Source organism: Dryas octopetala, chromosome 9 (assembly GCF_963921425.1).
Source record: "Dryas octopetala chromosome 9, drDryOcto1.1, whole genome shotgun sequence".
Lineage (NCBI taxonomy): Eukaryota > Viridiplantae > Streptophyta > Magnoliopsida > Rosales > Rosaceae > Dryas > Dryas octopetala.
In genome coordinates this window covers 7,210,780-7,223,447 of record NC_141374.1, presented here as the reverse complement: position 1 = coordinate 7,223,447, position 12,668 = coordinate 7,210,780, and the positions used below count along the sequence as shown (strand labels likewise).

At 34.0% G+C, this 12,668-nt stretch overlaps 2 protein-coding genes across 5 annotated transcripts; one reads left to right on the top strand and one right to left on the bottom strand.

The window, feature by feature from the left end:
- Positions 1 to 4,508: 4,508 nt before the first annotated feature.
- On the top strand, positions 4,509 to 6,695 carry LOC147273539 (uncharacterized). Its single transcript, XM_086228040.1, has 4 exons — positions 4,509 to 4,826; positions 5,364 to 5,425; positions 5,538 to 5,630; positions 5,748 to 6,695. Exons 2-4 carry the CDS (start codon positions 5,381 to 5,383, stop codon positions 6,693 to 6,695), a joined length of 1,086 nt encoding a protein of 361 aa, XP_086084166.1. The 5' UTR covers positions 4,509 to 4,826; positions 5,364 to 5,380.
- Positions 6,642 to 11,459, bottom strand: TOM2B (tobamovirus multiplication 2B). 4 transcript variants are annotated; one of them, XM_086228042.1, is made up of 6 exons: positions 11,326 to 11,459; positions 11,052 to 11,221; positions 9,704 to 9,769; positions 9,544 to 9,608; positions 8,867 to 8,957; positions 8,421 to 8,642 (listed from the first exon to the last, which is right to left on the bottom strand). In XM_086228042.1, exons 2-6 carry the CDS (start codon positions 11,181 to 11,183, stop codon positions 8,604 to 8,606), a joined length of 393 nt encoding a protein of 130 aa, XP_086084168.1. In that variant the 5' UTR covers positions 11,184 to 11,221; positions 11,326 to 11,459; the 3' UTR covers positions 8,421 to 8,603. The 4 variants fall into 4 exon arrangements, with proteins under 4 accessions (XP_086084169.1, XP_086084168.1, XP_086084167.1 ...); XM_086228043.1 differs by lacking the exon at positions 8,421 to 8,642 and adding an exon at positions 6,642 to 6,774 and having other exon boundaries at positions 11,052 to 11,422; XM_086228041.1 differs by having other exon boundaries at positions 11,052 to 11,417.
- Between the last annotated feature and the right edge of the window lie 1,209 nt (positions 11,460 to 12,668).

Sequence of the window (12,668 nt, the reverse complement as noted above, 5' to 3'; positions counted from 1 at the left end):
TTCAAAAGTTTTTTAAAATATTATTATCTTTTAAATGTGGGGGAAAAGACAAAAATACCCCTGTCACGTCAGCATATAACGGTTTATTTGATAGAAAAACTAACGGAGGTACTATTTTGACACAAAATGAAAATTAAGGTACTTTTTGTCAAATTTTTAAAGTTGGGGTACTAAATTGAAAATCAGTGTATAATTGAGGTACTTACAGATAATTTGCTCTTAAATTTTCATATATTAGTATGAATGGTAAGACATTCTTTGAATGACGCTACACCCAAAGTATATTCATAAGAATTTTGTAAATTCATTAAGATATTTACTGTTAGAGTTTATTTATTTTGAGCATGTTAAAAAATTATTGTTGGAATACTTTGTTTTACATATTTGTTGCACTAATCATCATCATTATCAATTGTCTTTGATTCTTTGTGTAATACCTAGTTCTTAAATATTAATTTTCTTTTTTTGATTTAATAAAGGTGTTTAATTAAAGAAATTGAACTTTGAAGAAGTATGGTCCTCAAAACAAAGGTAACTACAAGAATAAATTATCAATGGTTGTAGTTTTTTGCAAGTATAAATGTGGGGGGAAAATTACAGACAAAAAGTTGGGCTAAAAATAAGGTACAAAATAATTGGGTTCAAATAAACCCAATTTGTTTTTTTTTTTAAACGCAATATGATCAATTAAATACAACAAATAATAATAACCTCATAGTACCAATAACCATATATAAAGAATAAATATCTAAATGATGTGGTGATGCATGTTTGAGTTATGTGGAATTTGATTTAACTGTAATGTTTACAAAAATTATGGAATAAACGAGAAGAAAAAATGTATTTACAAACAACAAGTATACTCAACACATTGGTATTCTACAATTTATATTAATTTTTTTTTTTTCAAAAGTTTGCAGGGCCCATGGCCATACAGAAGCCAACTGTGAACTGTGCAGATCTCACTTCCAACCAGCTGCTGTTTTATTGTATGCGTGTGTTGTTACTCTGGAAGAAATTATTGTTTAGTTAAAAAGATAAGTGTGACGAGGTGTTGCCTCTTCATCATCAGAGCATCATATGATTAATAAAATATTAATTATCAGTTTTTCTTAATAAATTGCTAGCAAATAGAAACAAGATTTACCGTCAATCTTGATGCTTGATGGAACACCTTATATATATAACACTGAAAATATTGAATAGAAAATACTTTGTCCATTGAGTTCACTTCAATATATTCTCACTTGTTCAGCCCATGAATGCATGCATTTTTGTGCATCTGTATGCATTTATATTTACTATTCAAATACAAAAAAATGACATATTTACAGTTCTAGAAATTTTAAACACTTTTGTTGATGTCAAAAAATGAATGAACAATGAATTATCGTAAAATTATATAAACACACAACAATACGAAGGTTATAGTGGTTCACTCAACTCATAATCTAGAGCTATTGGACTACGATCGACCACATTGTTGTCGGGTTTTCACTAGAAGAAAGTGTTATATTTACATTGAGAGAGTAAAAGAATGAATGTAGGAATGGATAGGGTGAAGACGTACCCTTTGTGAGTAGAGTGAGGGACACTTTTATAGAGATAAGGGGCCCTCCCTTGTACATGATGAGTAATGTGAGGTTATGGTGAGGTCAATTCCACATGGTACACACGACTCTTTTGGATTCCTTCCACAAGTTTGATGATCCAATTTCAAAACTATCCTTTTCTTTTTAGGTGAAATTAGCTTGGAGCATGGGAATTTAGAAGCTTGTTGTACGTCATGTTGATTTTACAATCTGAGGCTGATTGTCGCCCTCTTGTGTTTCATGATCCGACTATATAGTTCATTAGTTCCCTTGTATGGGCTTGCAGGGATTTATTAAATGCTTCTTGGATGTTGAGTTCATCCACATCTATAGGGAAAGAAAGTTTTGGTTTATCTTTAGCTCACATGAGTGAGTCTCACCTCTTTTAAAGAGATGACCTACAAAATAGTCAGTTAAATATTTTCTCAAAAGATGAGAATAACAAACCCAAAAGAGCGCAAATATACATGTATTTCAGATTTTCCTTTCATGAATATCTTATACCCATGTAAAAGGTAACACTCCCAAGAGTGTGCTTAACAAACTTGAGAATGCCTCTCATATCCATTCTCATGCCCCAATTCCACAAACCAAAAAAAACCTGTGGGGTTAAACTTGTCAAGAATAGGTTCAAAACTATAGAGAAAGTGGCAGGCGATTGCTTCAAGCAAAACAAAGCATCGAGCAATTGACTTTCTTGTCAATTAATTGGCGCTGAGAATTCATAAAAAAAAAAATAATAAAGTACAACTAACCGCGCGTACATGAGAATTATTATATATATATATATAGTCCTTTTTTAGAGAGAATATCCGCGTTTTTCAAATTTTGCGGATGTATGGACTATCCGGTCGTCGTGTGAACATCCAAACTTGCTACAGCACCTGTCGACCGGATAGTCTACACATTTGCAAAATTTTAAAAATGCGAACATCCCCTTTAGAGAAAATCTCTATATATATAGCATAAAAGGTGTTGCGTTGTTTGTATTTTCTCTTTTAACTTTAACAAAATATTTCGACCGAAAAAAAAACCCTTTAACAAAATATATATTTTGTGTGAATTGAGATTCTATTTGACTTACATAATTTATCAAAAGTAACCAAAAGTATTAAGCATCGAAAAATACCGAAATAGTGATCATTAGTGAAATATACCGTATACCAAACCAATTTTTTGGAATAGTAAATGGTTTTCTGTTTTCATATTCCAAATTTTAAATTGTGGTTTCAATAAGCCCTAATATTGAACCGAAAAGACTTAAAATCACCTCCATACGTGTTTGAATTAATGCTGCAAGCAAACAAAAATATTTCCAATGATACTTGACTTCTTAAAACTTGTTTATGAACTTAGGTTCAAGTAACATTAGGGTAAGATGTGAAAATGATAAAGCATATCTTATATTCTTAAAAGTTTTGGTTTACCTAAAATACCCTTTGCTTTAAGAAACTATTAAAACAAGAAACTTTATTTGAAGAGGTTAAAAGAAAGAAACTTAATTTAAAGAGCTTAAAACATTAATTAATCATTTTAAAATAAAAATAAAAATAAGGGGTTTTATTAAAGCCTATTTAGGAAAATAGGGTGATAAGCCGGCCCACTTTAATGAAAAAAATGTAAGGGGCATGGAGCCTAGCGCACGACGTTTTTTTCTTCTAATGTTTTACAACGTGGGTGTTGTTGAACAATGTCAATTATATATAGTGATTGTTCAACAATGGCTATACTCACCGTGCAACAACTATTAAAAAGAAAAAAAGCATTATTTTGACTACATGACTAAATAATGTTTAATTTGTTTGATTTTGTGTAGAGATGATCTTTGAAGGGTGATATAAAAAATAAACGGTTCTGATCATGAACTTACACAGTAAAATAACAGAGTTTTGATTAATTAGTATAAGATTAGCACATGAAAGATTAGCAGAGAATCTAATCTGTTAATTATAGGTTTTTTTTTTGTTTTTTACAGAAACATGTCAAAAGTTCATAAAAATAACATAAAACACACAAAATTTACGCTTGGAGTCGCATCAACCATTGTCATGTCCGTTGCTACAAAGTTACTATAGAACAATAACTATCTTTGCAGAATTACTGTCGAACAGTAGCTATCGACAATGTACAATGCCTTATGTGCACTTAGCACCTTTGTTTTTTCTTTTTCTTTTTTTGTCAATTTGAGCGTCTTTTTTTTTATATATATAAAGTGAATTTATTTATGATTAAGTGGACATTTTTACACTTGAAAATAATAAGTGCGTGCATTTATCATTAACGGCTGTAAAGTGTATTTTAAAATAATTTACTTTACATCTTCTATTGTCACTCATAGCGGGTGTCCAGATGGTAGATGGAATAAAAACCTTAAACTTAAAAGCATTTGTGAAATTCCAATACCTGAACCATTTGCCACCCTAAGCATTCAATTTCTCAGAAACTTCATGCAAAAAAGGAGTTGAAAGACTCCTCACCTTCCCCTTTGGTTCAAAATTCTAAACTTCTGACCCAGTGAAGGTCTTCGTAGCTTATAGTCCTTTTCAAGAAGAGTTTCAAGGAAACTTCATACCGTAAACTTCAACCAAAGGGGAAAAAAAAATTTTTGAAGACCAACTCATTATTTTATGACTTGAGAGTTAAGGCAGAGACGTTATATGTGATTTATGAATTATAATAATGCACTCTGAAACTGAAATATAGGTCGGTGTACGGCAGCTCCATTTTTTCTTTACTTTTCCCACTGAATTCTTCCAATCAAGCAACAGCACTGAGAGTGAAAGCATACATAAATTTCTTATTTAATTGCCAATTTGCTTAAATAATAAGAAATATATTATTGGCTTTGTCCATTTGTAAGCTCTCAAACAAAGCATCTCTTATACGGCATCTGCGTATATACCCCTCCTCTCTCTTTCTAAGCACATTGTTTCCAATTACATCAGATTGTGAGAAAAAAAGTGATATTTGGTTTCTTCTGCCATTTGAAACAATTTTGAGGTTACCCATTGGAACCCACATGACATATTTTGCCAAAAGAATGTCTAAGAATGTTGAGCAAGGCATTGTCAGCGGTCACAAGACTCAGTGTGGTTAAAAAATTTACCTTTGCAGCTCAACGTTTCTCATCCCCAAAACCCATATCAGATTTCTCAGCTCCACTTGTTTCACTTGCTCTGCTTCATCTCTCAGCTTGTTTCAGTTTTGTGGGGTTTTAAATTGACTCTGAAAAAGGTATGAAATAAGAGTTTTACTATCTGGGTTTTGTGTGTACTAATGTTATTTTTCATCAAGTGGAAAATACTGATTAACACAGTTGAAATGGGAATTCATAGTTTCATACCTTTGACTTGTATGAATAAATCATGGATATAGAGCTTTTTGATTTTGCACTGGTAAAATGGAGGCATGTCTTGGGATTCATGTCATGATTTTGGGGACATGGGGGTTGACACTTGTCTTCATGTGTTCAGTGGTTTCTTGTAGTTTCTTAGTACCCCATGAATAATAACAATAGCTTAGCATACACCATAGGAGGTTTTGAATCTTGATCTTCTTTCTTCTGTTGTCCTTGTCATAGATTCTTTCATATGTGAAACCTTTGTGATCAAAGCCACTTCTGCAGCAAAAGGGATTTTTGTGGTGTTTGGGCTAAAGCCTTTTTTACATGCATAACTTTGTTTTTGCTTCTAATTTGTTATCCTCTTGTTTATGAAACTTCGATACTTGTTTAAAGGACCTAAAAGATATATTATTTGTCTCTATGGGCAGTGGTGAGAATTGATACTATGGGGAGGAACACTGGTGAAATTGTTACACATGCAGGCGCTGAGGTAAGTGCTGATAATCAAAGATCATACTTTTCATTTGATGTGAATTATGCATTCTAGTTCTTTGTATAAATTTGTATTAACAATTTTAATGAACTATGGACAAAAATAATAGGCCATGATGGAAGGTAAATGCAAAAAATCCCTTTTCGCTTCTATACACAAACCACCAACAGATGATGGCAGACCAAGAAGTATGGTTATTAAGGTAAAAATCGATTTAACTCTTTTAAAGCATCTTTAATTTCTCAAATTTGAATTCAGATATCTCAAATAAATCTGTATCTGATTGGAAATTGTTTGGTTAAATTTTGAACTACAACAGAAAGCACATACTATGATTCCTCCTCACATTGTAGCTGAAGCAATATCAACACTCCATGGTGATGGTCTAGAACTCAGATGGTCAGGCCCCATCACACCAACAGAAATGGAATATGTTGAACAGTATGTACTGGCAAAGTATCCACAATATGTTGGGCTTGTAGAAGGAGAAAAGTTTGATCTCTCAACTATTTGCATCAATGAGGAATCTCCTGAGTCCATGCCTGATGATAAGAGGAAGTCTCCAAGGGGTACTTTCAGAGAGTCACCAACACAATTCTCTGCAAGCAATCTTCCTGACTTAGATAGGACTCAGCTGGAGCCATCAAGGTTGCTTGACATTCTCACCGAAAAATCCTCCTTCCCTGGAAGTTTCATCTCTATCCCCGAGATACAAGCTCGAAACAAGGTCTTGAAGCACTGTGGATTGCCTGATGATGAGTACCTTGTTCTCTTCACCCCAAACTACAGGGATGCCATGGTGTTAGTAGGGGAGAGCTACCCTTTCTTCAGGGGAAACTACTACATGAGCATTACTGGAGGAGGAGAAGAAGACTGCATAAAGGAATTTGCTAGTTACAAGGATTCCAAAGTGATTTTAGCACCAGAGTCGTGGTTGGATTTGAGGATCAAAGGTTCACAACTAAGCCAGTATTTCAGGAAGAAAAGTAAGCACAAGCTGAAAGGGTTGTTTTCTTATCCAGCTTTTATAAATGGGATTCATCACTCACTACATTGGGTGTCGGAAGCCCACCGGAACTCATGGCATGTTCTTCTAGATGCAACCGCACTGGTTATTGGGAAGGATCACTTGAATCTTATGCTCCACAGGCCTGACTTTGTTCTGTGTAGTCTTGACAATTCTCATGGCCAGGCTTCAAAGATCACTTGCCTTTTGGTCAGGAAGAAATCATTTGATACTACAATGGCTTCATCTCCAGGTCAATGAGTCATGAGGACTATATATATGTTTATGTAGAATATGTTAAATGGCTTTAAGCAACATCCATAATCAGTAACATTTTTAACTGTGAAAAGGCAATATGAACATCAGCAGGTATAATCACTAAATTGAACGAACTTTCGATGACTACAGAAATTAAATTGATAGAAGTACAATAAAATTGTTCACATTTGTGAGTTTCTAAATATGGTGCACTTGAATTCCCATCTTTGTAAGTATTTTTATTCAGATTGGGATCTCATTCTTAGTGAACAAAGAAATCTGTGTGGTTATTTAGCAAATTTATGTTTTTGGAGTCAAGTGATTGTCATTTTACATTTGCATTGGATGCTTTTTTAACCATAATAAGAACATTGTTTTTTGCTACAATGCAACTTTGACCCCTGTTTTGTGTTTCTAGCTATAGTGCTATACTGCATCCTATGTAACGCCTTGTATCTTTTTGCTCAATTGAATCATGGAAATAGACATTAATGCAAAACACAAATCATGTCATTCATAAGGCATCACATATAAACTGGTTTGGCAGATACAATAACACTTATCAATGTAGCAACTGATCAGTTGCACTGATGCAACCATTAAATCATAGGGAAAATAGAAGCTAAATTTATTTGAAATCTGAATCCTAAGATTCCTGATGAGTGATGACTGTAACACAGCTATAAGCACATTTTAGAAATTTTTCCAAAAACAAAAAACCAATCATTCATTCCAAAGAAACCATAACGAAAATCATTGAAACAGGGATTAAAATGATAAAGTCAATTAACCAAGAAACTAAAGCCAAAACAAATGTTGTACTTTTGATCGAAAATAATTAGTATGAAGGACAGGGACCTTAGTCTGATGTACTATTACCTTTTCAGCCATTGCTAATAATCAAGTTGGTAAACCAATCCTGAGCATCAAAATATATCATGTTACAACTCTTAATCATGCCCATGCAGTGCTCAATTGTGCAGGATTTAGGCTCAACATAGACAGTCACGAGACACAAGCATGTTCATGTTCATGCCATGCACGTACTGTATCTAAATTTGTGTGCTTTGGCATATAAAACCAGAGATTGACATAGATGATATTGTGCCATGTGATTTTTCTAAAATATATCATGTCTCTACCATACTTTCCCTGACTCAGTCCATTTTACATCTAGATTTGAGTTCAAACTAGAGCTCCCTGCACTTGGGATAGAGAACAAGGGAAAGGAAATATAAATGCAGGAAAGTGTTCTCTGATTTCCACTGCTGTAGTCTGTCAGCAGCAGACAGCATATATTAAAACATAGGAATGCTTATGCATGTTACATGATAGTACATATTATGTACCTCAAGCAGGAAAATACGATATGGGAAATGATGGCTGTGGTGTTAAATTGAACCTACAAATGCTAAGAAAATGAACCAGCCTGTCTGTTTCTCAAAGTACATAAAAGAAACAGTGCCAGAAGTACCAAAATGCAGGACAAAGAATAGAAACGGGTCAGGACCCCTGAAAGGATAAATCAGCTCCTGGATGGGTGCACAGCAATTTGGCATCCTATACTTGTAGGATATACATTTATAAGGACTGAGTAGATGGCTGAGCAACTACCCATGCAGCAGATATTGAGTGTGCATCTGATGAGAACATAAAAATGAAATTCAAAGGACTCAAGAGATCACATCATGTTGGTCAACATGGATTCTTCACTTTATGTTAAAAAAATGTAAAGAAAATAACTTCATATTAGTCTACTGACATTATCCGATAACGTGTTTATGTACATTGAAATCATACATAATTTACTCTGGCCATTTTGAACAAGAACACCAAATGTTTCTTGTGACCAACGTTATGTATATCTGCTTAAATACAATCTTCAACAATATGGCTGCATACTTTGGATTGTTAGCCTACTTTTGGAGGTTGATTTTCCACCTCTTGTTCCTGGGAGAGGACAATATGGAATTTAAAATAAGGAAAATGCCAACGAAAGAGCTCCAGTTCTTATGCAATAATTGAACTTAGCTACAATAAGGACTTGAGGGAACAAAAAAAGATTTGAGCTACTTTGAAGTAATTTATTATGCTTCATTCACACCAAAAAGAAAGGGTCACATTCTCATGAGAGAGAGAGAGAGAGAGAGAGAGAGAGAGAGAGAGAGTTTAACCTCTTGAAGTACAAGAGCTTGAGAGAGAGAACTAAGTTGGCTGCTTTCCATGTTTGAGAGTAACTGGATGACAGTTTGCAGATGAGGAACGCTGCAAAAATTGTAACGGATGTTAGGCAAAGAGTGCAAGAACAGAGATGCCCTACAAATAATTACTAGTGGGCAGATATGGGGCACACTTATTTTCATGGTGAGAAAAATTGTGGTTTTGGTATACAATCACTACCCATAAAGGCAATAGGATGCATTCCATCACTTTAATTATGGATTGGGTACATAATTTGCACTCAATTTGATGAATACAAATTTCAATTATGCTGTTCATATATCACCAATTATCAAGATTTTGGTCTCAAGTCCACCAGCGATTCCATGTACTAAGCATCAATGACCAAGTGGCTTGTAAATAGGGCTCAATAGCAAATCAGAATTAGGGTAACCCACATTGCTGTATGCCCAAAATCAAATTACCAATTTTGTTAATTCCTCAAAATAATAAACTTATAAATGTTTCATGTCACAATTATACTAGTTTAGATATTAACAACAAAAAACATCATCACAACTGTTAATTAAATATATTCTTCATAGAACAAGAGCCACTTTAGGAAAAGTGTTGATGTATATAACTGCATACCACAAAAGATTTGCCAAAGTAAAACCTAAATGAGTACAACCTGTGTAACCCATTTTCCATATGTGCATCCAGAGATGAAATCACTCGAGGCATCTGCTCCAACAACTGCATAAAAAAAGAAAGGAATACAGGACCATGAATATAACATGAACATGGAATGTTCATAGTCAAGTCCCTAGCGGTGAAAAGAAAAAACATACTTGTCCGGTATTCTTAATTGTAGATGTTTTGACCAAAAGATTCTTTGGAAGCTTTATCAGTTGGGCCTGCAGAAGAGAAGAGATCAAAAATATAAGTAACAATGCGCAATAGGCTAATGAAGCAAAGTCAAATCAGGAGTCAAGTAACGCTATCACACACATACTGCAGAGTGGCAGTTTATGACCCCATTACCTCATGTACCCATATGGTATATAAGATGGAAATTAAGGGAAAAATGAGTAATTCACATTGCATTGTGACGTTTACATTCCATGTCTGAAAAGTTGCAAGCAAGAGAACTTTCACGAGATTAATCCAACTGATAACCAAGGAATATTAAAATATTATGATGATTGTAAAAGGTGAATCATACTGAAAATACAGATTTAGAAGAGTTACATTATCATGCTGTATGAACAAGCCTTCCATTTCTAAGTTAGTGACACATGCTTGTACCGACCCGAGTAGTTTCCCCCTCATTTCTTCTCCTTTCTGAAACTTATTCCCATCTCTAACAACTCAATATACATTTAAAAAAAATTGAGAATGAACTATATCTTCAAAATTACAGCCAGCACAGCAGCTACCTAATAGAAATTTAACGCACCTTCACTCCATCGTCCATCCCAACGTGTTTATTCCATCATCACAGTTTCAAGACTTATTCAATTTTTAAGGCCCCATCCCCTCACCACAATCTAACCAAAAGATAATTAACACTCATTTCCAATAGCAAAAGAAATTTACATCTAAGAAACCTGCCTATATGTACCCCCTTCCTGTTTCACCCAAAGTATCCTTCACCAAGGCCTCCATAAACCGTCACACTTCCTATGCATTCTAACTGAGCATTTTACTTCATTGATCCATCCACTATTTGTATCAATTCTACCATCCTTCACCAGGAAGGGTGTCTGATAATTTGCACATTAGTTTCTAGTATTTCAATCCTTCAAGCATCCAATTTCATAGTCTTCAGGTATTTTCCCATAACAAAATGTTTGCCTACAACTATCTTTGAGGTAGACCACCTGAGCCACATAGAATTCTCCTTCAAATTTTACTCTTTTATAAGATATTTGCCTATATTTTCCTGATTAAATCAAATCAGCATCAACATCTGGAATAACAAAAATAAGAAATTAAAAAAATCTATGTAATACATAATACATTCTCCTTTCCCAAGTCTAACCAAAACCCAGAAGGCCAATTTGGTTTTATAACAAGAAATAAAGCAAACCCATTTGATCACTGACCACTGAAGCTTACACAGCTCTTCCATAAATATTTCTGACAGAAAAACTGGAAAAATAAAAATAAAAATAAAAATAGAGAATAGGAGGATGCCTGGGAAGGTGAGGATTGTTGCATGAGGTGGAGAAGGTTGGAAGTGGATAGTACGGCTTGAGAGATCTGATCAGACACCATGGCTTTTGCCGTATTCTCTCTGCTGCTTCCACCTGGGGTTGAGCTCGCCATTTGTTTACTTCAGTGCTCCTACCTAGGATGCGTGACAACTAACAAGTACAAATAAACTGTCTTTTTAGGCCTCTACACCAAAAAAACCGTCTTTTTAGGCCCAACTACTACAAACATGTATCAAGCAAAAGTGAACCAATACTGTCTTCGGAAGTAGTTGGGGACAACCCAGTTTTGAGTTGTGTGATGATGGGAACTCACTCTCTTTGTTTTGAATTCGGAAGTAGTATCTCCAACCATTAAAATCTCTAAGTTGGGCGTCAATATCTTTTTTTTTTTTTTCCTTTAAAATCCCTAAGTGGAAGTCAAACTCTTTTATAACACTTTTTTTTTTTTTTTTCTTTTTAATCTTCCACCCCGGGACAGTTACAAATGCTTTTGGTCGGAGTTACAATTTTTTTTTTAATTTCTTTAAATTTTAAAAGGTTTATTGGAGGTTATTGACTTATTGGAGACTCGTGTTTATTAGTATAATTAGGGGTTTAGAGTTAAATAATTAATTACTTTAGGTCATAGAATTGTGGTTTTAGTGCTTATGGTTTAGGATTTTGAGAAAATTTCAAAACTTGATAGGTGTTTGCACGATATCTAGTTTGTCTTGGTGCTGGGTTTTCTTTTATTCTTTTGGAAATTTTCGAACGGCGTCTTATGAAGAGACTAAAAGAGTTTTAGATTCAATTGTTCGACGTTTGCTATAGTTATATGTCTAGAATTGTAATAAGAATCGAATTGTAACTCTGTTTAGTTTTCTTTAATAAAGTATCTTTTAATAAAAAAATAAAAAAAGTCTAAAGTCTAAACCAATATTGATTTACGAAATTCTAAAAAACCAAAAATAAGTAAAGAGTGGTGTTATTCAACTTATTCTCACTATGTCAGTCTCAATGTTATATTTCGTTACATCCACTATTTTGGTTGTTGAAGCTCTTGGTCTTAGAGATGGACTCAACAGGCTATCCAACACAGTTATAAGCAAATCCAAATAGGTTACTCTAAACTTGTCGTGGATTGTGCTGATACTACAACACAAATTCTTTGATGGCTTAAACACATTTTCATGGATATTCAAAACTTACTGCACTAGTTTTTTTTTTTGGCCGAAATGAACTGTTTGATAATGTGGAATTGTGTCGTGTGTACCGCAAAGCTAATGGGGCTGTTGACTGGCTAGCAAATTTTTATTTTTGTGAGGTTTAGATAAATAACATTATAATTGTGTTTAGAGTTTGGAACAATAAAAAATCAACCAGATTTTTCTTCACCTCACCTCTCTACATACAAGTCAATTTCAATTATTTCAGAAGGCTATCCACACGTTATTTGTCTCAGCATATACACTTTGCTCCTTTCCTTTCTATTTGAATTATCACCTCTCCACTGTCAACTTCTAGAATCAACAAGACGAAAATAGCAGATGAATGACATTCAATTACGCTTGCACAGCCACAAGATTGTGTTAAATTATTAGGAACTGTTAAAATGATC

Coding starts and splice junctions, on each gene's coding strand:
- LOC147273539 (XM_086228040.1), top strand. CDS start 5,381: ATGGGGAGGAACACTGGTGAAATTGTTACACATGCAGGCGCTGAG. Junction 5,426..5,537: donor TTACACATGCAGGCGCTGAG/GTAAGTGCTGAT, acceptor CAAAAATAATAG/GCCATGATGGAAGGTAAATG. Junction 5,631..5,747: donor CAAGAAGTATGGTTATTAAG/GTAAAAATCGAT, acceptor GAACTACAACAG/AAAGCACATACTATGATTCC.
- TOM2B (XM_086228042.1), bottom strand. CDS start 11,183: ATGGCGAGCTCAACCCCAGGTGGAAGCAGCAGAGAGAATACGGCAAAA. Junction 9,770..11,051: donor AACAATCCTCACCTTCCCAG/GCATCCTCCTAT, acceptor TCTCTTCTGCAG/GCCCAACTGATAAAGCTTCC. Junction 8,958..9,543: donor ATGGAAAATGGGTTACACAG/GTTGTACTCATT, acceptor CAATTTTTGCAG/CGTTCCTCATCTGCAAACTG.